This window comes from Trichomonas vaginalis, chromosome IV, assembly GCF_026262505.1.
Source record: "Trichomonas vaginalis G3 chromosome IV, whole genome shotgun sequence".
Taxonomy (NCBI): Eukaryota; Parabasalia; order Trichomonadida; family Trichomonadidae; genus Trichomonas; species Trichomonas vaginalis.
The window spans coordinates 39,071,594-39,095,349 of record NC_067206.1 but is presented as its reverse complement, the minus strand read 5'-3'; the positions used below and the strand labels follow the sequence as shown (position 1 = coordinate 39,095,349).

General features: G+C 34.0%; 11 protein-coding genes and 7 pseudogenes across 18 annotated transcripts, besides 2 other annotated features; 7 read left to right on the top strand and 11 right to left on the bottom strand.

Moving 5' to 3' along the window:
• Positions 1-667: 667 nt before the first annotated feature.
• On the top strand, positions 668-1,204 carry TVAGG3_0247910 (protein of unknown function, DUF4106 family; the record flags this gene model as incomplete). The annotated part of the gene is made up of 1 exon (XM_051227937.1): positions 668-1,204. One exon carries the CDS (start codon positions 668-670, stop codon positions 1,202-1,204), a length of 537 nt encoding a protein of 178 aa, XP_051112923.1.
• A 247-nt stretch (positions 1,205-1,451) lies between these two features.
• On the top strand, positions 1,452-2,258 carry TVAGG3_0247900 (annotated as a pseudogene). Its single transcript has one exon. A coding segment is annotated over exon 1 (807 nt).
• Positions 2,259-2,286: 28 nt separating this feature from the next.
• TVAGG3_0247890 lies at positions 2,287-3,520 on the top strand (annotated as a pseudogene). Its single transcript has one exon. A coding segment is annotated over exon 1 (1,234 nt).
• A 36-nt stretch (positions 3,521-3,556) lies between these two features.
• Positions 3,557-3,976, top strand: TVAGG3_0247880 (protein of unknown function, DUF4108 family; the record flags this gene model as incomplete). Its single annotated transcript, XM_001311988.2, has 1 exon — positions 3,557-3,976. The coding sequence occupies one exon, from the start codon at positions 3,557-3,559 to the stop codon at positions 3,974-3,976; it is 420 nt and encodes a 139-aa protein (XP_001311989.2).
• Positions 3,977-4,481: 505 nt separating this feature from the next.
• On the top strand, positions 4,482-5,357 carry TVAGG3_0247870 (protein of unknown function, DUF4106 family; the record flags this gene model as incomplete). Its single annotated transcript, XM_051227936.1, has 1 exon — positions 4,482-5,357. One exon carries the CDS (start codon positions 4,482-4,484, stop codon positions 5,355-5,357), a length of 876 nt encoding a protein of 291 aa, XP_051112922.1.
• A 19-nt stretch (positions 5,358-5,376) lies between these two features.
• TVAGG3_0247860 (uncharacterized protein) lies at positions 5,377-5,768 on the bottom strand (the record flags this gene model as incomplete). Its single annotated transcript, XM_051227935.1, has 1 exon — positions 5,377-5,768. A coding segment is annotated over one exon (392 nt), but the record flags the coding sequence as incomplete, so codon positions are not given.
• Positions 5,769-5,800: 32 nt separating this feature from the next.
• On the bottom strand, positions 5,801-6,215 carry TVAGG3_0247850 (uncharacterized protein; the record flags this gene model as incomplete). Its single annotated transcript, XM_051227934.1, has 1 exon — positions 5,801-6,214. A coding segment is annotated over one exon (414 nt), but the record flags the coding sequence as incomplete, so codon positions are not given.
• Positions 6,216-6,697: 482 nt separating this feature from the next.
• Positions 6,698-6,882: a mobile genetic element.
• Positions 6,883-7,065: 183 nt separating this feature from the next.
• Positions 7,066-7,475, bottom strand: TVAGG3_0247830 (annotated as a pseudogene). Its single transcript has one exon. A coding segment is annotated over exon 1 (410 nt).
• Positions 7,476-7,949: 474 nt separating this feature from the next.
• On the bottom strand, positions 7,950-8,891 carry TVAGG3_0247820 (organellar and viral DNA polymerase type B; the record flags this gene model as incomplete). The annotated part of the gene is made up of 1 exon (XM_051227933.1): positions 7,950-8,891. One exon carries the CDS (start codon positions 8,889-8,891, stop codon positions 7,950-7,952), a length of 942 nt encoding a protein of 313 aa, XP_051112919.1.
• Positions 8,892-9,354: 463 nt separating this feature from the next.
• On the bottom strand, positions 9,355-10,213 carry TVAGG3_0247810 (annotated as a pseudogene). The gene has a single exon. A coding segment is annotated over exon 1 (859 nt).
• A 152-nt stretch (positions 10,214-10,365) lies between these two features.
• Positions 10,366-12,506, bottom strand: TVAGG3_0247800 (annotated as a pseudogene). Its single transcript has one exon. A coding segment is annotated over exon 1 (2,141 nt).
• Positions 12,507-12,551: 45 nt separating this feature from the next.
• TVAGG3_0247790 lies at positions 12,552-13,134 on the bottom strand (annotated as a pseudogene). Its single transcript has one exon. A coding segment is annotated over exon 1 (583 nt).
• A 20-nt stretch (positions 13,135-13,154) lies between these two features.
• Positions 13,155-13,307, bottom strand: TVAGG3_0247780 (uncharacterized protein; the record flags this gene model as incomplete). Its single annotated transcript, XM_051227932.1, has 1 exon — positions 13,155-13,307. The coding sequence occupies one exon, from the start codon at positions 13,305-13,307 to the stop codon at positions 13,155-13,157; it is 153 nt and encodes a 50-aa protein (XP_051112918.1).
• A 2,273-nt stretch (positions 13,308-15,580) lies between these two features.
• Positions 15,581-17,176: a mobile genetic element.
• Positions 17,177-17,823: 647 nt separating this feature from the next.
• Positions 17,824-18,568, top strand: TVAGG3_0247760 (annotated as a pseudogene). Its single transcript has one exon. A coding segment is annotated over exon 1 (745 nt).
• A 4-nt stretch (positions 18,569-18,572) lies between these two features.
• On the bottom strand, positions 18,573-18,815 carry TVAGG3_0247750 (serine threonine-protein phosphatase family; the record flags this gene model as incomplete). The annotated part of the gene is made up of 1 exon (XM_051227931.1): positions 18,573-18,815. The coding sequence occupies one exon, from the start codon at positions 18,813-18,815 to the stop codon at positions 18,573-18,575; it is 243 nt and encodes an 80-aa protein (XP_051112917.1).
• Positions 18,816-18,833: 18 nt separating this feature from the next.
• Positions 18,834-19,196, bottom strand: TVAGG3_0247740 (uncharacterized protein; the record flags this gene model as incomplete). Its single annotated transcript, XM_051227930.1, has 1 exon — positions 18,834-19,196. One exon carries the CDS (start codon positions 19,194-19,196, stop codon positions 18,834-18,836), a length of 363 nt encoding a protein of 120 aa, XP_051112916.1.
• Positions 19,197-21,930: 2,734 nt separating this feature from the next.
• On the bottom strand, positions 21,931-22,932 carry TVAGG3_0247730 (spectrin binding; the record flags this gene model as incomplete). The annotated part of the gene is made up of 1 exon (XM_001300371.1): positions 21,931-22,932. The coding sequence occupies one exon, from the start codon at positions 22,930-22,932 to the stop codon at positions 21,931-21,933; it is 1,002 nt and encodes a 333-aa protein (XP_001300372.1).
• Positions 22,933-23,275: 343 nt separating this feature from the next.
• TVAGG3_0247720 (uncharacterized protein) lies at positions 23,276-23,728 on the top strand (the record flags this gene model as incomplete). The annotated part of the gene is made up of 1 exon (XM_001300372.1): positions 23,276-23,728. The coding sequence occupies one exon, from the start codon at positions 23,276-23,278 to the stop codon at positions 23,726-23,728; it is 453 nt and encodes a 150-aa protein (XP_001300373.1).
• Between the last annotated feature and the right edge of the window lie 28 nt (positions 23,729-23,756).

Below are 23,756 nucleotides of genomic sequence, written 5' to 3'. Positions count from 1 at the left end.
GAGGTCAAAAAACTCAATATACAAATGGAGACCGTTCAAACTTTTGGCTTGGCATTCCATTTGCTGACTCAGAAGACTTTATGGGTGGTATTTCAACTGTTGGTACTGTACAAATACAATATACTGGTGACAGAGACGGTCCAGATGAATTGAGAGCAAAGAAGTTTACAAAACCAATAGCACTTTTCACGGAAGATGCTCTTTTGAAGATTCGTTCGATGAAACCTGCTGGGGCTCCTCAGATTGGCATAACGACAGCTTCCATCGAGCAGATTTTGGCAGCAGGTCAGTAAGTTGTTCTTGAACTGACTTCTCTCCGTCAAATATTGACAGTACGCCAGTTTTGACATAATATTGTAAGATAAACTTACCTTTAGAAATATCTGTAAGTTTTGGTTATATTTTTGTCTGCTTCAAGAACTTTCACCATTTCAGTTATACCAACTTTCTTTGCTTTATGAAAATATTTTGGTTCAGCAAAGACTGCTATTCTATAACATTTACCATTGTTTGTATAAAGAACTATTCTGTCAATGTATTTGTATTGTTTGTGTGTGTAAACTTTGTTCTGCTTCAATTCGAAGAGATACTCGAATACGTCCATCTTTTTATTCTAAGTAAAATGTCATTTCCGAAAAATAGAAGCGTGAGTGTTTCAAAAGGTTTAATGGCGGTGGCAGATGTGAAGTTAAATTCACCAACTCAAACAAACAGTCAAAGTGTTGTTGTCAATGTCAAAGACAGAGATGTTGAAGTGGGGAAACCATACGAAGACGAAGATGGTATAACAATTGTTCCTGTAAAAGAACAACCAACATATCCTGAAGTTAGCAGAGACTTAAGTTCTGTTGCAGATATTCGAAACGACTACCAACAACTGAAAGACAAACTTCAAACTCAGGAGAAGATTTGTCAAGCTTTAAGTATAATGTTAAACTTGGTCGAACACAACCCTGTAAAAGTGAACTCATATGTCATTGCACCTCATGAAGTTTTGAAAGAACTATTGAAACTTTTGACAGAGGCAGACGATATAAACATCAAAGAAATAGAACCCGACATTAGTTGCTGTGGTGTTTCATATAATGTCATTGACAAGATATACGTTATGAAAGGAGGTGAAACGTTGAACTTAAAGTATAGTTTCCCAGACGTCATAAAAATATTTGACGACCACAACATTTCATTAAAATTTATTTGCTAAGTAAAAATGTCAAAACTTCTTGAAAGATGTTTGAAGAAAAATAATATAGACTTTATTTCATGTAAAGGACTTTACACACTTTTGAACGATATGAAAGACCCTGTTTTGTTTGTTCGTGTAGACAAAGGAAAGTTCTATGTCTTTACAAAATATTTGAACTTCTTAGACAGAGAACTTCAAGAAACGCCATGTGAAAGTTTAGATGAAGTTCTTCTCCACTTTCAGAAAAACTTTTAAATATATATAAATGGCAGAAGACATAATGGTTTATACTATTACGACTAAAAAACCCTGAGTCATATAATTCTATAACAACAAACTTACAAAGTCCTCAAGGACGATATTGTAAACTAACCTTAAACACAATGACGACTAAAGCCTGTTTTGCTCTTTTGACACCAGAAGACTTTATTGTTGTGAATGGTAAAAAATACTCCTTTGAAGATACTTACTCAGATATACCACCAACAGGTTTTGTTGACTTATTTAATACTTTAAGTACGGTGTAACATGTGCTGCAACTAGAGCAGGTTTCATTATGTTTGGATGTCCGACTGAGTTTACTATAAACAATATGAGCTATAATACAAAACTTATTTCTGGTTTTTACTACCAACAGTTTCCTATAACAGGAAAAGGTGTCATACAAGGAATGTCTATTCCATTGACTTTAAGTACACCTATTTTATATATTGTTTCAAACTTAGGTTCAAAGTGTTATTCGAATGTCGACAGAAACTATTATGACCAAAAGATACTTATGCGTATAAACAATACTTTCTCTGCTGGTTTGCCTATTGTTCATTCGAATGCAGAATTTTCAACCTTAGTGAACTCAAACACTTTGGCAAGTATAACGTTGACATTAGTTGACGCAAACTTTGTTCCTGTAAAACTTTTATGTCCTATGTATTTGTCAATGACGGCAGAAAGTTTCGAATTGGAAGATGCAACTGGTGAAAGTATTGTATTACAAGAACAACTTCAACAACAAATAGCTCAAGAACAACAAATGCAACAAATGCAACAAATGGAACAACAAAGTCAAGAATAAAAAAAATATTTTTTTTATTTTTATAAAAATGTACAGAATAGATGTTTCAGATTTTTATGACTTCCAAGCATTCAGAAAGTGTCCATTTCGAGACTATAACAAAGCAGTCGAGAATTTGAAACGTTTAGTCATTTATGTTGACTCTGCCCCAGAATGTTATGTTATGAAAGAATGGGATGTAGTCTTTAACAAACCTAAAGCGACAATAGTTTCAGAACAAGAATGTAAACAGAAACTTAAGAAAATAAAAGTCGTACAAGTTGGCATGAAGATGTTAGATGCTTGGGATATCTTATTGTCAAAGTTAGAAGATTTTTCAGTTCGAGGTATAAAGTTCTATACACCTTCTCCAAACTTCTATTCTATCTTCACTGGATATAAATACGAACAAGTAGAATGGAAAGAAAATATTATAGAAGCTTGGTTAGACCATGTCAAAGAAATTATATGCAATGGAAACGAAAGAGTCTATGAGTATATCTTATGTTGGTTTGCAAACATCTTACAACATCCAAGTGCTAAAAATGAAACTGCTCTCATTATAATTGGAAAACAAGGAACTGGTAAGAACACATTCTTTACAGATATTTTGTGCAAACTGTTAGAGGGCTATTCGAACCCGAATATGACAAACTTAGAAAACATCTGTGGCAAGTTTAACTCCTCAATAGAGAATATGAAACTTATAGTTTGCAATGAACTTCAAAGTATAGATACAACAAAAGTTTTAAACTCAGATGCTTTGAAGAGTCTTATAACAGACAAAGTTGGAGTTGTTGAAAGAAAATATAAAGACCAAAGAGTTTGTCAAAATGTTGCAAACTTCATTATGGTTTCAAACAATGCTGTTCCGATGAAGTTAGAAAGTTCTGACAGAAGATATGTAGTTGTCAGAACGTCAGATTCTCATATGCAAGATACAGAATATTTTGACGACTTAGCAGAAACTTTGACATCTGACTTTTACAACCACTTGTTTTCTCATATTTTATGACATTAGATATTTCAAAGTTCAATCCAAGACAAATTCCACATACCGAAGAGAGACAAACATTTTAGAAGCAAACAAGAGTGTATATGAACTGTTCATAGATGAAACTGACTTTGAGTGTTTAGATGAAAGGTCATTGTACGATTCGTATAAACAATATTGTCAAGAATATGGTTATATGACAGCGTCTAAACGAACATTCTTGGCAAATGTCAAAAGTCTTTTAGACGTACAGAATGGTGTATATACAAAGAAAAATTTTTATGAGTAAATTTAAAAAAAAATATTTTTTTATCCGATAGAAAAGATGGCAAAATTCATCTCAGTAAACAAGTACATGTCAGGACTTAAAGAAGAACTAGACCCATTCACATATTTGAATGTTTACTTCTACCATTTTGAAAAGTCTTCATTCAGCAAAGTTTGGAACATCGAACCAGTTAAGTTTGCTATTGTGACTAAAAATGGTGCGAAATTTGAAGACTTAGACATAGAAGGTTTGTTAGCAGTCAAAGAAAGTTTTGACAGAAGGTTTTCAAACCTTAAAGAAGGCAAAGCATACAAACTTGTTATACCTTATGAACCAAAGAAGACAGACGACTATGAATATTATGAGTCTAAGATAGTTGAAGTTCAAGGTAAATTGGGTAAAAAGATTTTAGAGTCTAAGCCAGTGTTTGCTCCTAAAGAGGAAGAGAACATTGACATTGACCCAGAAATGTTCTAAAAATAAAATTTTATTTTTACATGTCAAATTTCTTTTTCTCTGGAACTGGCTCTGGTTCTTTCTTCTCTTCTTCTACTTTCTTTTCTTTCTTTTCTCTCTTCTTCTTTTCTGGTGGAGTTATGTCAAATTTGGCGCAACCATATTTATGTAAAAGTTCTTTGTCCTTTAATAGCTCTTCTATTCTGTTTTCTATTTCATCTTCAAGAACAGCGCATGTGTCTTCTTTGCATTCTAAGAACTTTTGTTGGACTTCATCTCTCCAAGAGGCGTCATCTCTGTCAACAAGTCTGTCATTGACAAATTTTAAGACTGCTCTGCTTAATGTTTTATGGTTCTTGTCATATTCCCAGAAACAGAACTTTAGAACAAATTCACCTTTCTTGTTTACACTATGTAAGATTTTATGGTCGACAGATGTTTTGCTGTCGAAAAGTTTGTCTCGAATATAGATAGCGAAATCGCTAGACATTTTCTAAAAGATAAAAATTTTAATTTTTCTAAAAATATGTTAGAAAAAAAGTTTGCTGACATTGACAAGAAATTTGAGAATGTTTTAAACAAGAACAAGAGGAAGTTAGAAAATGCTCAGATAAAGCCTATACATGACAAGTTCTTATTTGCTCAGAATGGTATAACAGGTCTAATTGCACCACCTGGGTCGGGTAAGACTTTCACTTATCTTAAAATGGCTGCACAACAACAAGAACTAGATGAGAAGAACCCATTCTATGAGTTAGTTGTCATTTGTAGTACTTCTGGTCAATTTGACCAAACCGTCAATTCGTTCAAAGATATTATAAAGAAGTCTAAGTTAGTATGTATAAAAGACTCTGAGTTGTTAGATTGGATAAAGAAGTACCAAAGAAGAGTTTTGAAGTATAATGCTATAAATGAGTATATAAATTCGAAGTTTAAAGACCCAAATGAGGAAATGCAGAGAATATTAGAGAAGAAACACTTCAGAAACAAACAGAAAGAGATAGAATACATTTCGAAGAAATTGCAATCTTACGATTGGAAGACATACCCTCATAGATGTCTTCTTATCTTAGATGACTTTGCTTCTCATCCTTTGTTAAAGAACAGAGAACAAGACATGTGTCGAATTCTTAAGAAGCTCAGACACTTTAACATCTCAGTTGTCATTTGTGTACAGACAGCAAAGAGTTTAAGTAAGGATGTAAAGAGAATACTGACTGACATTGTACTTTTCCCCGGATTGTCCGAAGACGATTTCATGGAACTTATGAAAGAGTCCATGGCAGGTAAGTTTGACAGATATGAACTATGGGAGAAGTACAAAGTCATACAAGACCCTCATACTTCTTTCAGAATTCATATCTACGCAAACAAAGTTCAAATTGTAAAAAGTCAAGCTTGAAAAATCTAAGTGTTTAGTCTTAGTAAGTCTGTTGTGGTGCTGGGGCTGTCGGTTCTTCTGGCTTTGGAAGGCATTCAGGAAGAGGGACGTGAGACATTCGTTTGTGTCCTGTCGGAAGGAAGAACTTTTCCTGTTGTCGGGAAAAACTTTTCCTGTCGGAAGGAAAAATTTTTTCTGTTGGAAGGAAAAACTTTTCCTGAAGTTCGACCAAAAAGTTCTCAATTTTCGAAAATTTGAATGGTTTACGGACGGACAACTGGAAAATTTTTTCTTGTCGGATGGAAAATTTTTTCCTGTTGGAAGGAAGAACTTTTCCAGTTGTCGGGAAAATATTTTTCTGTCGGAAGGAAGGACTCGGAATGCCAGAAGGATTTGACGAGGCAATTTACCTAATTGAGCTACTTGAGCCATCTGAAGTCAAGCTTGAAAAATAAATGGTTCATCTACTCTACTTGTTTGAAGTTGTCAAAATACTCTGTTATTTTTTCCTTTAACAATGGCAAATCTTCTTTGAAGGTAAGTATTGTACAACCTTTCATATCATAGTGTGTTTGAGGTAAAGTATCTTGAACTATTTGTTTCACATCTTCATTCGGTGTCATTGAAATCGGTAAGTTTTCGCGATAGAACCAATTTCTGTCAGATTTGTAAATCTTAGCAAGGTCGTAAAAGCTTTTGTTGTTTCTTCTGACTAAATGCAACATAACCATATCTTTATCTTCTTCATTTTCCATCTCTTCAGTATAAATCATATACTTATAGTTCTTTTCCTTTCCTTTTGGTACCGAACGTGGTATTCTTTTCTGAATGTTTTTGTCTTTTGCTTCAAGCTTGTTCTCTAGCTCTTCACGTTCTTGTCTATGAATTTCGTCAAGAAGTCTGTAAACATGCCATGCATAACGAGGTGAAGCCCACATTGCAACAGCATTTACAAGAAGTCTATGTACATAATATCCTCTCAAACCGTTTGGCAATTTTTCACGATTTTCATAGAGTTTTGGCGACTGGGTTTTTTTACCTACTCGCTGTTCTTCACTGTTTTCAGAAAAAAGTATGTCTCGCTGTGCTTCGCTCAAAAGTTCTTGTGTGCTTTGGTTCCTAAACCAGTCTTTAGGAAGCTTAGTGTCTGGAGCAAAACATGCTGTCAAAATACTTTGCATTTGGTACATGTCATCTTTGACCGAACGAATGAGACGGAGTTGTTTGTTAAACTGTATGTATTCATATTCTTCATTTATAGCTTCATGGACTATAACTGTTGTTGTGTTCTCTGTTGTTGACATATCTGTCTTTACATACAAAATAAAAAAATAAATAAAAATAAAACTAACTTTATTTTTTCTATCTTAAGGAAATTCATGATTTTCATAGAGTTTTAGGCGACTAAGGTTTCTTACCTACTCGCTGTTCTTCACTGTTTTCATAGAGTTTTGGCGACCCAGATAAAAGTCTGGGTCGCAATTTTTCACGATTTTCATGAGTTTTATGCAAGACCGAAGGAAGTCGGTCTAGAGAAATTTCACTGTTTTCGTACGGAATCTCTTCTCTCGGTTTTTCCGAGGAAAGCAATCTTATGCCATTTTACTCAGATTTTTGTGCTGAATTCAGCAAAAATATATTTTAGGGTAGAAGGTTAGATCTAACCTGTTTTCTAACCTGTTTTCTAACCTGTTTTTTTCACAAGCGTTTTACATGGTAAACGTTATTTTTACATGTATTTTTCAGCAACTTCGTCAAATAATTTTATAGCTTTATCTATCTCATCTACTTCAAACGTTTCTTTACCTTTCGTGGGAGCACCATACATTTTCTCAAACTTTTCAAGTAGTTCTGTTTCAGCAGCTCTCATATCATTCACAAACACAACCTTGACTCTATTGACTGTACTGTCATATCTTTGAGTTATATTATATGTTCTTCCTATCTTATATCTCTTTGTATTGAAGTCCTTCGGTTTCTGAACGATGTAAAGTAAGCCTTCACTGCAACGTTCCGTATCGAATGAACCATATGTTATGAAGTTATATCCAACAACTGGGTCTAACCATAACAAAACTATTGTATAAGACTTTTGTCGATGAGATATGCTGTAGTTCCATAGAATCTTACCGATATCATAAGCTCAGGATTTCTTGTCAAAATTTTCTGAGTAGAAGCAATTTTAACCCAGTCGTTTGTTTTCTTTCCAGATGGAGATAAAATGTCTGACAAAGAATATTTGTTGTATTTCTTTGAGTATCTTACGTTTAAATCACCTATTCTAACCACTTTAGTGTTATTGTCTATCTTTTTAACTGTTTCAAACTCAGTGTTTGTCATATATGTTCTTACATACAAAATAAAAAAAATATTTTATAAAAAACTAACTTTATTTTTTCTGTCTTAAGGAAATTCATGAAATTTGGTCATTTTTCAGCAAAAATATATTTTAGGTGAAGAGGTGAGATCTCACCCGTTTTTTCACCTGTTTTCTCACATGGTCTAAAACACACAAAACTCATGAAATTTCATACGGAATTCAGTAAAAATAAAGTTTAGGTGAAGAGGTGAGATCTCACCCGTTTTCTCACCTGTTTTCTCACCTCAGTTATTTTATAAGCGTTTTACATGAATTGTACGATGTATATTTGAAATCCTAAACAGTTTTGTGGCTTCTATTTCTTCGCTGAGGATATCGAATGTTTTAACAATGTCGAAAGTTTCTTTATACTTCTTCTTAACGTCAGATAGAAGGAAATCGTCAGCAGTTGGATAGTTTTTGTTCAGAAATTCTAACATGTCCATTTTATTTTCTGCTGGTTTTTCTGCTTCTTTCTTTAAGTCTGCATAGTCGTTTCGCATACGTTCTATCTCTTTGACGGAGTAGTTATATTTCCTAATTGCTGCTTTACATTTAGAACATTGCGGGTTCATTTTTGCGTTATATTCTGAAACCTTACCTGCTAAAACAACTAAGGCGTCAATGGTTTTCTTTAACTCAAACATAGCGGGTCTTATTTGTTCGTTCCATACTTTGCCTCTTCTATCTTTATCTCTTATTTCCCAAACACATTCTGCAACTAACGAAACAAAGTTGTCGTAGGTCTTAAATTCTTCAGATTTATATATGTCAGAGATGTTCTTATATAACATGTCGCAATCTTTGTCCATAACCTTATGGTTGCAATGAAATCCTAGAAACTCATAGTTTACCTTTCGTATGAACTTCTTTATTTCTACTGAGTCAGTTGCTTTGACTTCTATTTCATCGAATTCAGGAATAGTGAGCTTTTGTTGTTGGATTTCAGGCAATTTGGGTAAATGGTCAATAATGTCCTCCATTTCATAAAGATACTGTTCATTTGTTTCATCTTTCGCACAACAGTCTAAATTACTTGTTAAAAGTTCTTGCTTTATCTTCTGGATTTTTGTTTCGAAAGTAAATGAAGAAGGAATGAAGCTTTTCATTTCTACTAACATAGATGTTGGATTCATAACTAAAGAGTTTGGTGAAGTTGTTGTTTGAAGTGTTGTAGAACCTATTGTTGAAATCATATCTTTACATACAAAATAAAAAAAAATAAAAAAATAAAACTAACTTTATTTTTTATTTCGGGAAAATTCATGAAAATTCAAGAGGTGAAAAAAGAGGTGAGAAAACAGGTGAGATCTCACCACTTCACCTAAACATTATTTTTGGGTCCTTTACACTCATTACGAAGAAGTCTTGACAAAACATTTACGAAGAAGTTTCGACAAAACATGTACGAAGAAGTCATGAAAATTCAAGAGGTTTTGGGTGGTTGGTACTTGAAGCAGTACAAGTATTGTTCTGAAAAAGTACAAGTATTGTTCTGAAAAAGTACAAGTATTGTCTTGAAACAGTACAAATATTGTTCTGAAACAGTACAAATATTGTCTTGAAACAGTACAAGTATTGTTTTCATGAAAATTCATGAGGGTGAGAAAACAGGTGAGAAAACAGGTGAGATCTCACCTCTTCACCTAAAAGTATTTTTCAATACTTTTTCAGCACTTTTCCGTAGTTATATATGAAAGACAATTCGAGATAAAAGTCATAGTACAATGAAATAATATGTTGCACACCATTTGTTGTGAACCAAACTTGAAAGTCAGAGAAACTGTTACTAGGTGGTTCGTAGAATTTAGAAGCAAAGTCATAAAAGTCCTTACCAATACATAGAAAACTATTGTTGCTTGAACTGAAACTTGCATGACACATAACATTTTGAGGGTCAAACACGTTTCTATAAACCATCAAATCTGCTGGTGGAAGTATAAATTTAAATGGACCATCTGGTGGTAATGGTTCGTTCTGGTTTAGTAACCGAAGAAATTGTGCCCAAGAACGTTTGTCTACTTTCCAAAATAAAAACTCTGTATCTCTTGGAGGGTTAATTTCAATCTTTTGAAATGAAACGGTGGAGTTCATCTTGTCATATTCTAGTTTCAGATAGTATGTTCCATTTAGTAAAGAGTCGTATTTTTCTTGAAATTCCCAATAATATTTGTTCATTGAGTTTGAAAGTCATTTAGAGTTTTCTCAAGACTTTCGTCTGAACGAACTGTAAAGATTCTCATTTCGTCAAATTTGTCTATTAGACCACCAGAACCTTTATACTGCCCATGAAATATACTGCGAACATAAATGCGTTAGTTCTATTTGAAAACAAAACTCTTCTAAATCCTATTGCCTTTGCATCTGAAGGACTTTGAAGCCAACGAATTGGATAGTCAAACCTGTATATTCGGGATGAAATTTCTTCATCTGAAATAGTCCTACCAGCATTTGTAAAGATATAGTCTAACGGTTTTGTATCTACTACTTTTGTTCTTTGTTTTTCAACCTGAAGCATTTAATATATGTAAAAATATATTGTTTTAAAATAGTATGCCATTTCATATTTCTCATCTAACAAACAAGTTTCCTTCAACTTGAGGTTCACTAACAAACTCAGCGTACATTTCAAATAAAATTAAAAAATGTCACTTTTTTATAAATAAATTTTTACTTCATGCAATGTTTTATTTCTGTGCCGTCTTCTTTAACACCCCAGTACTTACGCTTGGAGAGGACATGAACTTCGGAAAATACCTTATCTAGCTTAAAACAGCCCATCTTTTCACCAACCATTCCCATTTCAATGAGTTTGTTGTACCCTTCTTCGTTCGTCATGAGTGCGTCAATGTTCTCATAGTAAACCTTCACTTTGGATTTGACTTCGGAGAAGAATTTGTTGTAGTTGTCAAGGACTGCCTTTGCGAACTGAGGGTAAGACCAATGTTCGACAATAGGTTTTAATGTGGTTACTAAGCCACTTTGACCTTGAGTGAATTCGTACTTCAAAACAAAAGGAGAAAACCTTTCAACAAAGTTGTCGACCTTCTCATAATGTTTACTCTTCATCTCTTGAGGTTTCTTAATGGAATATCCCCATGTCGAATTCATAAGCAATTTGAGTGTCATTGCAAGTTTGGGGTTTGAAGCTTTCCTAATATCATACAGTTGTTGTATGACTTTTCCAACTGTATAGTTCCTTCCCGGGAACTCACCATCTTCGTTTGGAATTCCAGTCGGAATATATTGGACAAACCTCATGTATGCAGCGTTAAGGTCGACATAGTATATCTTTTCATCTGAGTCGAACTTGTCGCAACCAATTGGTCCAGTTTGTGGAAATTCAAGTGAGTCTCTTATCTTCTGAGAAACTTCTCCTGTTATCTCATAAACATCGTCGAAGCAACCTGTTTCATATAAAACCTTCTGACCTAACTCAGATGCTCTCCAATACAATTTGACGTCAATTGGGATGTCTCAATGGAAGTTTGTTTATAGCATCTTGAAGTTCTTGCAACCTCATTGGAAGTTCTTCTGGTTCAGGTTGGTATCCGAACAATCCAACTCCTTGTGGAATTGTTTGTACTTCTTTTGTACTAGAACTTTGTCTGGAACAACTTTTGGTCTTGCTAACAGTGAAAAGTTTGTTTCGTCTTTTGGTACAAAAGTTTTCTGTCAGCTTGTCATCTGGAATTGGTTCCAACAAACCTTTCTCGAAAAGAATGTTTACAGCTCTGACAATTTGCACTTGCCTTTTCCGAACAATGGGTTTGTAAGACTTTCGTTCAACATGAAGTGGTTGTGGACAATTACAATCTTCAAACCATGGTAAGTCTTGTCAACAACATAGTCGTCATGTGAAGAACTTTAGCTGTAGGTATGTTGACTCGGATATTGAACATTTGCCAACGGTGCAATTTTTGCCAATTGACCTCTGAGAATGTACTTGTCTTCACACATGACTCAAGGTACTTCATCTTCTCTTCTGTAACAAGACCAGAGTTCCTGAGACATGTAAGAATACAAGGTTCATTGACAATTGTTTCAATTGAATTGTAAATTCCATACCTTGTCAAGTCAATGTCAGACTTATTTATGAACGGAAAGTATCCAGCATGTTGTCTGACTGCTTGAGGGTTAGGTTGGTACCATTCGAACTTGACACTTGCAATTCCTTCAATTGCATTCAAAATGTCTGAGTCGGAGTCAACCATTTGTTCTCTCTTTGTAGTCTTGAAAGCGTCAAGAAGTTTTGCAGCTGTTTGTTCATTGCCATTTGCATAGTAAATGTGACCATCCAAATCCGTTATGGTCAATCTGAGATTGTGTCCTTTCTTATTTCCGTCTTGAATTGCAGCAAGTACTCCCATGAAGCCTTCTTTGTTCTTTCCTTCGTCAAAGTTTACTGTAAAGGTTCGACCAGATGTAATTTGACTTCTAACTCACGATACTCTTTCATATGCATATCTTGTTCTTCCATGGGGAGCATGACCATCCTCTGCACTACCTTTTTTCCTTCTCAAAGGATGCAATTGTTCGTCATGTTTCCAGTAGAATCTGGCAAAGCCGTCGTGTCCTTCAACTTGAGGTTCACTAACATCGAAAGGCATGTCCATAAGACGTTCTTCTTCTAACCTCTCTAGTCTGTTTGGATAATTTGCACGTGCTGTTTCCAAATCCATTTCGTAGGTCAGACCAGCCAGTTTGTCATAGACTTTTATGGGTCTTCCTTTCTTATATTTAAACTTCTTCGAAACTCTCCAACCATATCTTTGCAACTCTGCTTTTATTCTAGCAGATTTTCTATCCATTCTATATGGGGGCATTTTTATAAAAATAAAAAATATTTTTTTTCTTTACTTTACATAACCGCCTGCTGCCATAAGTCTTTGACGCCAACCCATACCAGCTAATGAAGGTTGACTTGGTTTAGTTTGGAAACTAAACTTTGGTTTTGGTTTATCTTCAGTTTTTGGTTTTTCTTCTTCTATCGGTTTTTCGTCACTTTTCGGTTCCTCTGACTTTACCTCACCTGCAGGAACAGTTGTGTCGTCAACATCTTCATAAATATCATATGCCATTTGTTTTTGTTTTCCTTTCAACTTTTGTGTTGTTGTAAAGTTTAGAATATTTCGACTCTAAGTCAATGAGATGTTCTATAATGAACTGTTGTCAGTGAAGTAAACTTTTCCATCTGTTTGTCTCGAAAGCTCCTTCAGACTTCAATATTTTATTTGTGAGAGTCTGTTTCTTTTTTGAGATACTAGCCGTTCCATTTCTATGAAAAGTGACTTTATAGTTAGGGTTTGTATTTCCAGACCTGGCACTTTCTATTATTGAATTTTTCTCTTCATCTGTAAGTTCTTTGACAGGTTTTGACAATGGTTCTGAACTTTTTGTTTGTGGTGTCAAATCTACCGTTTCAACTTCTTCGGTCATTTCATCTCAGTAAAAAATTTTTAGTTTGGTTTGTTTTCAACTGGTTGTTGTTGTTTTTTAAGTCGGTCTAAAACTTCCTGAGGTATAGGAAGAACTTGACAAACACGTTGTGTAACTGCTGGAAGCCGACAAATCCATCTTGAACCCATTTGTCTCAATGCTGTATTGTTCATTTCATCTCAGTAAAAAACTTTACATTCCCCACGTTTGAGGCGGTTGAGGTTGGTTATTGTTTACCCATTGTTGTGCATGGTTATATCCTCTGTTAAAGAATTTTCACCTTGGTCCATATAGTGTCCTGCTTGGTTATAGTAGTCATTTGCTTTGTATAATAGTTTCCTGCTTGTCTTCCTACATTGTCCATCCATCCTTGAACTTTTCCTCTTGTTTCAGGATTTGGAATAAGATTTGTTGCATCTCGTGCTACATCCCAACCTTTCTGTACAGTTTGTATATAGGTTGTGTTTTCTCTTTAAGTATACCTAATGTACTCAAAATCTTCCTTCCAACTCCAAATACACCTCTGGCTATTGTTCCCACTGCGGGTAAAAATCTAGATGCGACTCCTGCTAATGCGCCAAATAAACCCATTTCTTATAGGGTAAAAATGACGAATCCGAACAAGGACCCCTATGTTTCTAAAGCGACAAAGAAAGCACTCATGATAAAAATCTTTAGTTCAACACCAAATGCTTGGTTTATGGATATCTTGGAAAACATTCCGAGAGTTAGAACAGATGGACCTCCATACTGGTTAATATTTGTTTGGTCAAAACACAAGATACTGTGAAGCCATACCATTACAGTCCAAAAATATTTTAGATATCTTAGCAGCTTTGACAATATTCGTTGACAAATACATCCAACAAAACTGACATCTGACTGTGAAAGTTCTTTCAAATCAGATGATGTAAAAAACTATCTGCGTTAAAAAAAAACCAATATTTCATTGTCGACCAAAACCATTCTGCTCTTGGTGTCATTGACGGTTGTATAAAAATGTTAAGAGACTTAAACCAACCACAAGGTGGTGAAGCAAATGAAATGTCATATGACGACAAGTATAGACACTTCTCCATGGCAAAGATGAGACAAGTTTTAAATATTTACATAGCCGTAAACAAAAAGGTTTGGGAAACCACTCCCCCGAAGAAATGAAAAACAACCCTGACTTAGAGAAAGACTATATATTTAATAATTTAGTCAAAAGAGACAAACAAGAAAGAATGCCGGGCTTCAAACTTCAGAAAGGTGACAAAGTAAAAATAGAAATACCTAAACGCGACCCATATGAAAATACTATTGACTATGACAACAATGGGAACCCGACAGGTACTCACATTCGTGTTCGTAAAATAGAAGAAAGTATACAAGAGAATATTATGAAGTTTTAGGCAAACATGGCAAAATGTACAGACTGCAAGCAGAAGATAAAACTACTATTGTCAGACCTCGTTTCAAACTTGTCAAGTTCAAGGTGGTATACTTTCAAAGACAGTTCCTAACAAATATAAGACAACTCCTGACGAATATGCTAAAGAAGTTGAAAATGACGACTAAGCATTTCTATACCATGCGTAAACTGTCATGTAAGGTGGCATGTATTCTTTACTTTGTCCGTTGTTTGCGTATATCCTGAAACGCGATGTGTATGGTTTCCTCCTCCCTCAGTGTTACTCCAGTAACAATCTATAGCAAACTTAACGTTGTCTTTAACATCATATCCTTTACCTTTTGTCATTGCTGCCCAATCCCAATATCTATGCTTATGCCAACCCGCTTGAGATGTACTTAAATCTATGTAGTGACTATGTGCAGGTAAATTTTCACCTGAAATCGTTTTACTTCCACCTGTTTCCTTTGAAGAGTTTGCACAATACAAAAACCTGTCGACTATTTGAGTCCAAGTTCCAAAACCCAGAATTGTTTCTGGTCTGGTAGAGTTCATTGACGTATAAATAGAGCCTATAGGATATAATGTTTGAAGCATTTCTGTCTTTAATGTTTGAAGCTCTGTTTTGTCTGCTTTCTTGTCATATAAATCTTGAGCAGTGAATTTAATATTATGTTCATCCTTCATGACATAAACATCTTTACATCTAATGTTTTTCATCGTCGTTATGTCGTCATCCGATGTTAAACCTTGTGGAAAGTTAGGAGGTTTACAATATAATGCATCCCCACCAGTTTCTTCAACCGTTCCTTCAATACTTTCTATAGCAACAGTTGTAAAACTTGTATGTGTATGGTTCTTGTCTGCTTTCTTCTCTAACTCATCGTTAACATAAGTTTTATCTGCTTTAAGGTCTAAACATCCTGAAACCCATCCTGTATTAGCTTTAGATTTTAAAATCTTTGATGTCCGTTCATGGTACCAGTCAACCCTTTCTATAATTTCTTTATCTTTTTCATCCACATATTCCTTATCCGCCTTCTTCACTAACACTATAGATCCAAGGTGATGTGATTTTTGCATCCCTGGGATGGACGATACACCCAAAGTGTCACCTTTTTTGGGATAACATGAATTTTAAATATCATGAGAGTTCTGCAAACCATATGCACAATATCTATTCAGCCTGACTTCTTGTATATATGAGTTAGACTTCTTAAATATTGTGCTTGGGGCGATATAAGCATTTCCGAGATTACCATCGTGCTCTATAGTATGCTACTTCTCCCTGGTTCTAGCTCAGTTCCAAGGATATTGGCGTTCAAGGATTTGGCAAGGTCCTTCCGAAGTCTCTCATTCGATGAGAGATTTCGGAAGAATCTTGCCTTAAAGTACTCCAACTCTTGTTCTTTTGTTCCTAAATAGTGAGAAAAGTTATTTGACTACTTAAGGTAGAGATTATCCGAGGTCCCTCATTTGATGAGAGGCCTCGGATAATCTCTGCCTTAAAATTGTACACTTGTAGTCCATGAGAGTGTAAGTATACATTGATAGGACAGCTTTCTTCTAAAGTCTTAGATTTGATGAGAACCTCAGAAGAAAACTGTCCTATTTTATAGTAAAAGGAGTTTCAGGAGCTCCAAAAGCTCCCTTTCGTAAGGATTAGGAGCTTTGGAGCTCCTGGTTCGTAGATGTGTTTCGCATCTTTCATCAGCAAAGGACATTTACCATCTGGGACTATGTTGATGGAGACTCAGGAGCTCCAAAGCTCCTTTAGTAAGGATTAGAAGCTTTGAAGCTCCTGGTTCGTAGACGTGTTTCGCATCTTTCATCAGAAGAGGCCCAAATGGTAAATAGCCTCTGCTGATGAGCTTCAGGAGCTCCAAGGCTCCCTCTCGTAACGATTAGGAGCTTTGTAGCTCCTGAAGGTAAGGTAGGATTGCTCTGATCTCTAATCAGTAGATGCCATGCCTCATTATGAACTCTACTGACAAGAGATCAAGAGCTCCAAGGACTCCCTTTTTAGTTAGTGGCGTTCTCACCATTTAGTAGGATTGCTGATCCTACTAATGAAGTGATCACTTAGTATACGTTTTGAATAAATTGAATTTTTTTTTAGAATTTAGTATTTTTTATAGACATCACATGTATATTATAAATACATAAATATATTCTTTAATTCAAAAAATTCAATTCGGTTTTGGGATGGGTATCCCAGCCCAAGTATTCAATTTTATTCAATTTTTTAAGAATTTTGGGTTGGGATGCCCAGACCAAAACAAGCTTTATATTTTGATGTGTAGATACGTATGTGTGCATCATTGTTGTGTTATATATTATGTTTTTAAAGAAAAAAAATCTGATTCAAAAAAATTATCACTAATTAGTTGATAATATAAAGAAAAAATATATAAATTGTATGTTTTGAGAGTATTTATCCACATTCACTCATATGAATTCATTAAATAGTGTCTTTTTACTCCCAAATTTATTTTGAATTATTGAAATCAAAGAAAAAAATCAAAAAAAATTTCTCGAAATTTTTATTTTCAAAAAAAATTTGGATTTTATATTGAAAACTGACACTGGGAGGACGATAGGGCTGGGATTGGAGATACCCCGCTCACTTGGGAAAAATACGGATCTATACTAACACACTAGCCACACAATCCTTATCCGCTTTCTTTTCAAGGCTAACGTTTAAGTCTGTTATTTCAGATATAGAATGTATATGAGTCTTTTTAGAATATTCGTTTTCAGCTCTTGTCACTTCACTTGACATTTTATTGTCAACATATGTTTTGTCTGCTAGTTCAGGATGAGTATGTTCTTTTGTTGCATAAGCATTGTTAGCTCTTTCTTCTTCTTTTGCTATTGCATCGTCTACATATTCTTTGTCAGCTTTGTTGTCAACATCTGCTTTCAAAAGAAGTTCATTTATAGGTTTCTCGTTTAAAGTTCCTTTTGTTGGATTTATACAGACAGTATTGTTCTTCTTGTCTTGAAACAGAAACTCATCTGTCATTGGGTTTAATGTCAGTTTTAAGTTTCCTTCTTTCAATGACTCAGATATCTTAGAATAGTTTGAAAAGTTTGTTGTGTTCTTATTTAGAGCTTGCATAATGAGTTGTCGGTTGTGTTGTATTTCTCTCATGGAAGCAATATCTTTCGACATTTTTATTCTAGATAAAATATGCTTCCAATAGAAAAAGAAAATTCAAGAGTTGCTACAACTAAACCATTAGATGAACTTTTTACTAATGTCGGTCAAAAGTTTGAGACAGAGACCGTAAAGCATGAAGGCTATCGTTTTGACTACCCATTAAGATGGTTAAGAGACCCATCTGTCACAAAAGCTATTGGCTTTCGTAGAATGAAGTTCATTTCAGAAGCCATACATGGTTTCCCATTTACGGTCGGTTTTGAAGTTCGATACTATAACAAAGAAAACGTATGTATGAGAAATTTGAACAGGGAAAACTTTTACAAGTTAGTTTGCTTGTAAACTTAGAAACAACTCTTCAAGCTTTTCAAGAAAAAATAAACGACATCTATCTCGAATATGCAAACCAGTATAACATTGACGAAGGAGAGTACCATCTCGATATTATTTATGACAGGAAAAATGCAACTGTTAAAATCAATAGAATAGAAGACCTTGGAGAAAACGTTTATATTTCTACAAAATATAACAACTTGGCATGGTATAGATTTTTGAGGATGTTAAATCAGCCTGCAGCATATCCAGTACACCCAGACTTTTATGAAGTCGAAAACCCTAATGGAACATATGAAAATGTTTTCGACCCAGCTGCTATTATTGTTCATGCTTCATTTTCTGGCGCCCAAAACTCTTTTTTATGCTTGGCAAATGACTTTTACGAAAAACCTACAAAGTTATATGAACCGCCGAGTGGAAGTATTTCAGACTTTCAAGTATGGTTTACTACAGATGGAAGAAAAAGAATAATTCCATTATACCATGCGTTTTACTTAGAACTTAGTTTCATATACAACTACTATCGAACGGTAAAAATATAATTTTTTAATACGGTTGAGGTGTTGGATTTGGTTGCCAACTAGACTGTGGTGCAGGTTCAGGCTGTTGTATAACAGGAGCTTGCTCTTCTGGTTCAGGGTCTTTAGGTATAATACCAACGAACTGACCTACTCTTTTACCAATATTTTTGACTCCGTTCCAAATTCCTCTTCCTACGGTTTTTATTCCATTCCATATACCTCTTCCAACATTTCGAAAGAAGTTTCCTATCTTACTGAAGAAACCCATTTTACTATATGTAAAAATCTAATGTCCGCCTAGTCTCTTACGTTTCCTGTTGAGTTCCATAGCATTCTTTAACTGGAGCTCATACATTCTGTTTCTCCTCTGGTAGAAAACATATTCTGGGTCAACTCCTGTGTTCGCGTCATCTGCATAAAGTTGTTTATATCCCACTTCAGGGTTTGTATAAAACTCTTTCCATCTCATATTTGCATACCATGGTGGCAAACCTAACGCAGCGTCATTTGACATGGCAGTTTGCATTTGTACATCTGTTGGCACTTGACCATAGTTTGCCATTGCAGTTTGTATTCTAACTTCATTTGGAATATTCTCTGGGTTTGGTTGTCCAGGTTGCTGTGCATTCGCTAAGTTCTGTGCGTCCATTTAATATTAGATAAAAATATCTCTTACGAGTACATATGCTGAACATTTGCAGGCATTGGTTCATCTTCATATTCTCTGTACTTTTCTGCCACGTCAAAGAAATAAATGACACAATGGAAAAAACCTAAAACAAGTAGTCCTATTTCAAACCACATTTACTTACTAATAAAATTTCTTTGTTATGACACTTTCTCCAGTTTATAGGTCCTCTCTCATATTCTATCTTGTCATATATAAACTCATAGTCATGTATGTCCTCTAACCATCTCATAACGGTTTCCAAACCACTTTTATCGGATGTAAAGTAAAAGCATGGACAGTTATGTAAAACGTCTAAAGTTTCTAAAGAGTCTCTCAAAGTCCAGTCTACTTGGTATTGAAAATCCCATGTGTTATAGAACGGCGGGTCCACTATAAAGAAAACATTTTCCTTGTCTTTATATTTTTCATACAAATCTGTCCAATGACATCTCACAAACTCTATACCCTCAATATATTTTTCTATGTCCTCTTTGAAAACATTTGTATAGTTAAGATATAAAACTTTTGACATAAGTGTTTCAATGTCATGAACTCTTATAGAACCACTATATAATAGTCTAGCAGATATACTATCCCAGTCTATATATTCTGCTTTTTTCAAAACCTCTCTCACAATATTTTCTTATCTAATGGTATACGTTCCATCTTACCTATAGGTATCTTTTCTTTTAACTCTTTCAATATATTGTTTGTGTCTGGTATATGTTTGAGACGGTCCATATAGTTGTCGAAGTCATTGCATATAATCTTTGAGTCTGGGAATATTGTATGACATAAATGGGATATATAGAAACTTCCACCGAACAAATCTACAAATGTTAGACCATTCGGTAGTTTCTTAAGTTCTCTCAATATAATATCTTTACATCTACTCTTATTTCCAAAGAACGGTAACGGTGGTTTTGTAAAATTCATTTATATATAATAATAAAAATGTTTTTACCTGAAAAGTGACAGAAAAGTGACAAAACATTTACGATGAAATCATGACAAATTCATGAGGTGAGAAAAGAGGTGAGAAAACAGGTGAGATCTCACCTCTTCACCTAAATTATATTTTTGGGTCCTTTACACTCATTACGAAGAAGAAGTCTTGACAAAACATTTACGATGAAATCATGACAAAACATTTACGATGAAATCATGACAAATTCAAGAGGGTAGAAAAGAGGTTAGAAAAGAGGTTAGATCTAACCTTCTACCCTAAATTATATTTTTGGTCATTTACACTCATTACGAAGAAGAAGTCTTGACAAAACATGTACGATGAAATCATGACAAAACATTTACGAAGAAATCATGACAAATTCAAGAGGGTAGAAAAGAGGTTAGAAAAGAGGTTAGATCTAACCTTCTACCCTAAATTATATTTTTGGTCATTTACACTCATTACGAAGAAGTCTTGACAAAACATGTACGTTCATGTTTGACAAAACATTTACGATGAAATCATGACAAATTCAAGAGGGTAGAAAAGAGGTTAGAAAAGAGGTTAGATCTAACCTTCTACCCTAAATTATATTTTTGGTCATTTACACTCATTACGAAGAAGTCTTGACAAAACATGAAAACATATATAATTTGTGAAAAGCGACACATTATATAATGTTTTCGACCCAGAAGACTAACAATTTTTCCGAATAAAAACTTCATTTATTACTAAACATCATCAGGGCTAGAAGGCACGAAGTGCCTGGAAGCCCCACTACCTTTTTTTTTTAATAAGTTTTAAATTAAGAAGTGATTTAACATAAAAATTCAACTTCTTTTCTTTCGTAAAGTCTCTTATTCAAATTTTTGATAGAGATTCATTCAAAATTGAGGCAGAAATACGATAGGGAGACTTTACGTAGGAAAATGTGTTTCTTTTTATAGTTCACTTTCCAATTTCTGGCATTCTCTCAATCTACATCCCATTAGATCGCGGAAAGGGTGATATTTTATGACGGTTATTATTGACCATTATGTAAAGCTGATTGTGGCTATTATCATTTTTTACTACTAAAACAAAGATTTGTTGATTTTGTGAGCTTGTTATAAAGTAGTTAGTATCATATAATTCTGTAGCACCGCACTACGCGCAGACCAACAGAATTATATGTTTGACAAAATAATCGTTATCTTAAATTTACAAATAAGCTTTTTGACATTTACACAAAATAAAAAAAATTTAAAAAATAAACTTAAAAAATTAACTTTAAAAAAAATTTTATTTATTTCATGCATCCTTTTCGTTCATATTGTTGTTGAATGCATTCTCATCCATCTTCATTTTAAACTCGATTTATCCAATTTGATATTTAATTTCTGTCACTGTACTTCATTATGCAGTGTTGCTAATAATATAGGGATATATGAAATCCTTCTTTCGAAGCATATAGATGTCAATGCGAAAGCTCAATTTGGAATTTCTGCACTTTATTATGCTGCAACAAATAACAACAATATTTTCTGAGAGTTTGTCTGTCAGATGATATATTTAGAAAACTTTCTAACACAAACACATACACACACAAACACAACAAGAAATTTTTGCCATGGAATGAAAAAATTTATTTCTCTAGTTTAGAACCAGAATCAATATAGAGTATCTACACAAAAAATGAAACTACTATGGTGTTGACAATAATATATAAAAGTTCCAACAGAAATCTCATTGAATAACTTTTCAAATGTGAGATGAGATGAATTTTTATGCAACAGATAATAAATATTCTCTAACTTTACCACTTGCTACTGATAGTGCTGTTTTTCCATCACTACGCTTTGCCTCTTTATTAGCTCCAGCTGAAATAAGATATTTAACAACTTCAAGATGGCCATATAGTGATGCATTAATGAGTGGAGTATTTCCTTCATTATCCTTTGCATCCTTATTAGCTCCAATTGAGATAAGATATTTAACGACTTCAAGCCGACCCGAAATTGTTGCCCAAATGAGTGGAGTTCCTCCAAAACCATTCCTTGCTTCTTTATCTTCTCCAATTGAGATAAAATATTTAACTATTTCAAGATGAGATGTTCCATAAAAGAATGCAGTGTCTCTACTATATGTACCCATTACTTCTTTATTAGCTCCAACTGAGATCAGATATTTCACAACTTCAAGATGACCATTCCATGATGCATGAATGAGTGGAGTTCTTCCATCGTTATCCTTTAAATCTTTATTAGCTCCAGCTGAGATAAGATATTTAACAACTTCGAGATTGTTTTTTCTTGATGCACAGATGAGTGGAGTATATCCGTAAAAACACTTTGCATGTTTGTCGCAACCACTTTCAATCAAAGATTTAACAAGTTTAAGGTTTCCTGTAAATGATGCCTCATGAAGAACATTTGGTAATTCAGAAACACTTTTACATCTTTTCCAAAGTCCTTCTTCGCATGCTTTGGACATCATCTGTTGAGTTCCTTTTTCTGAAATTTCAACAAAGAAGTTGTAGATTTCATCAAAATCTTTTGAATTTTTAAGTTCTGAAAGTTTGGATATGAATCCTATTGGTAAATTGTTTTCTTCTCTTCTTTTGATCTCAGATTTAAGAGATTGCACTTCTTTAGCAAGACTTTCTTTTTCCTTTTGAATTCGATTTGACTCTGTTTGGAGTTTTTCAATTGTATTTGTTGATACGGATTGATCTGCTTGTATTTGATCAATAACACCAATAATACCACTTAATATTCCAAGTTTCATGTATTTTTGAACTTATTTAAGTGTTGAAATGGCTTCTTGTATGTTATTGATTGAAATATTCGTATTTCGAGCGCATCTGTACAATTTATTAGATGAAACATGTGAATGAGATTGCTTAAGAAGAGTATTGAAATCTTCACAACTAAATTTAGAGTATTTCATTATTGTTTTGATGTCTTCGGTCTCGAATATATTAAACAAAGTATTATCATAAATATAATCTTTGATATGAGCACCAATATATTCGAAGTTTGGAACAATTCCTTGACTCATTTTTTTGATGGGGGAGGGGGAGTAGAATTCCATGATTTTTGATTTTTAAAGAAAAAAATCATTAATTTAAATGTATCATAAAAGGCCATTTATAGGTATCCAGATAAGTGGGTACTTTGACTCCTTGGGGCACTTTTTGAGTGTCAAAAAGGAGTTCCACTCCTTTTGTGATTCAATTAGGAGACAACAACAAGAGGTTAAACAGCAAAAGGAGAGCATTAAGCACCTTGAAAGAGAAAATAAACAAATAAGAGACGACTTACAGGCCGAATATAATGAACGAAATCAACAAATACAAAAATTAAGGAAAATTATTGCAAATCTCAAACAAAACAGTCAATCAAAAGAACAAGAAGTTAATAAAGTAAACAAACTCAAGAGAAAACTTTCAAGTCTGAATGAAACTAAAGAAGAATTATTGGTACACATAAATAGGGATAAAATCGCGACTCCAAAACTTGATGACATTCAAAATGAAATCGAAGAGTTAAAGAAAACTTATAGACCTAATAATTGCATTTAGCAAATATTTTTACAAATTAATAAGAAAA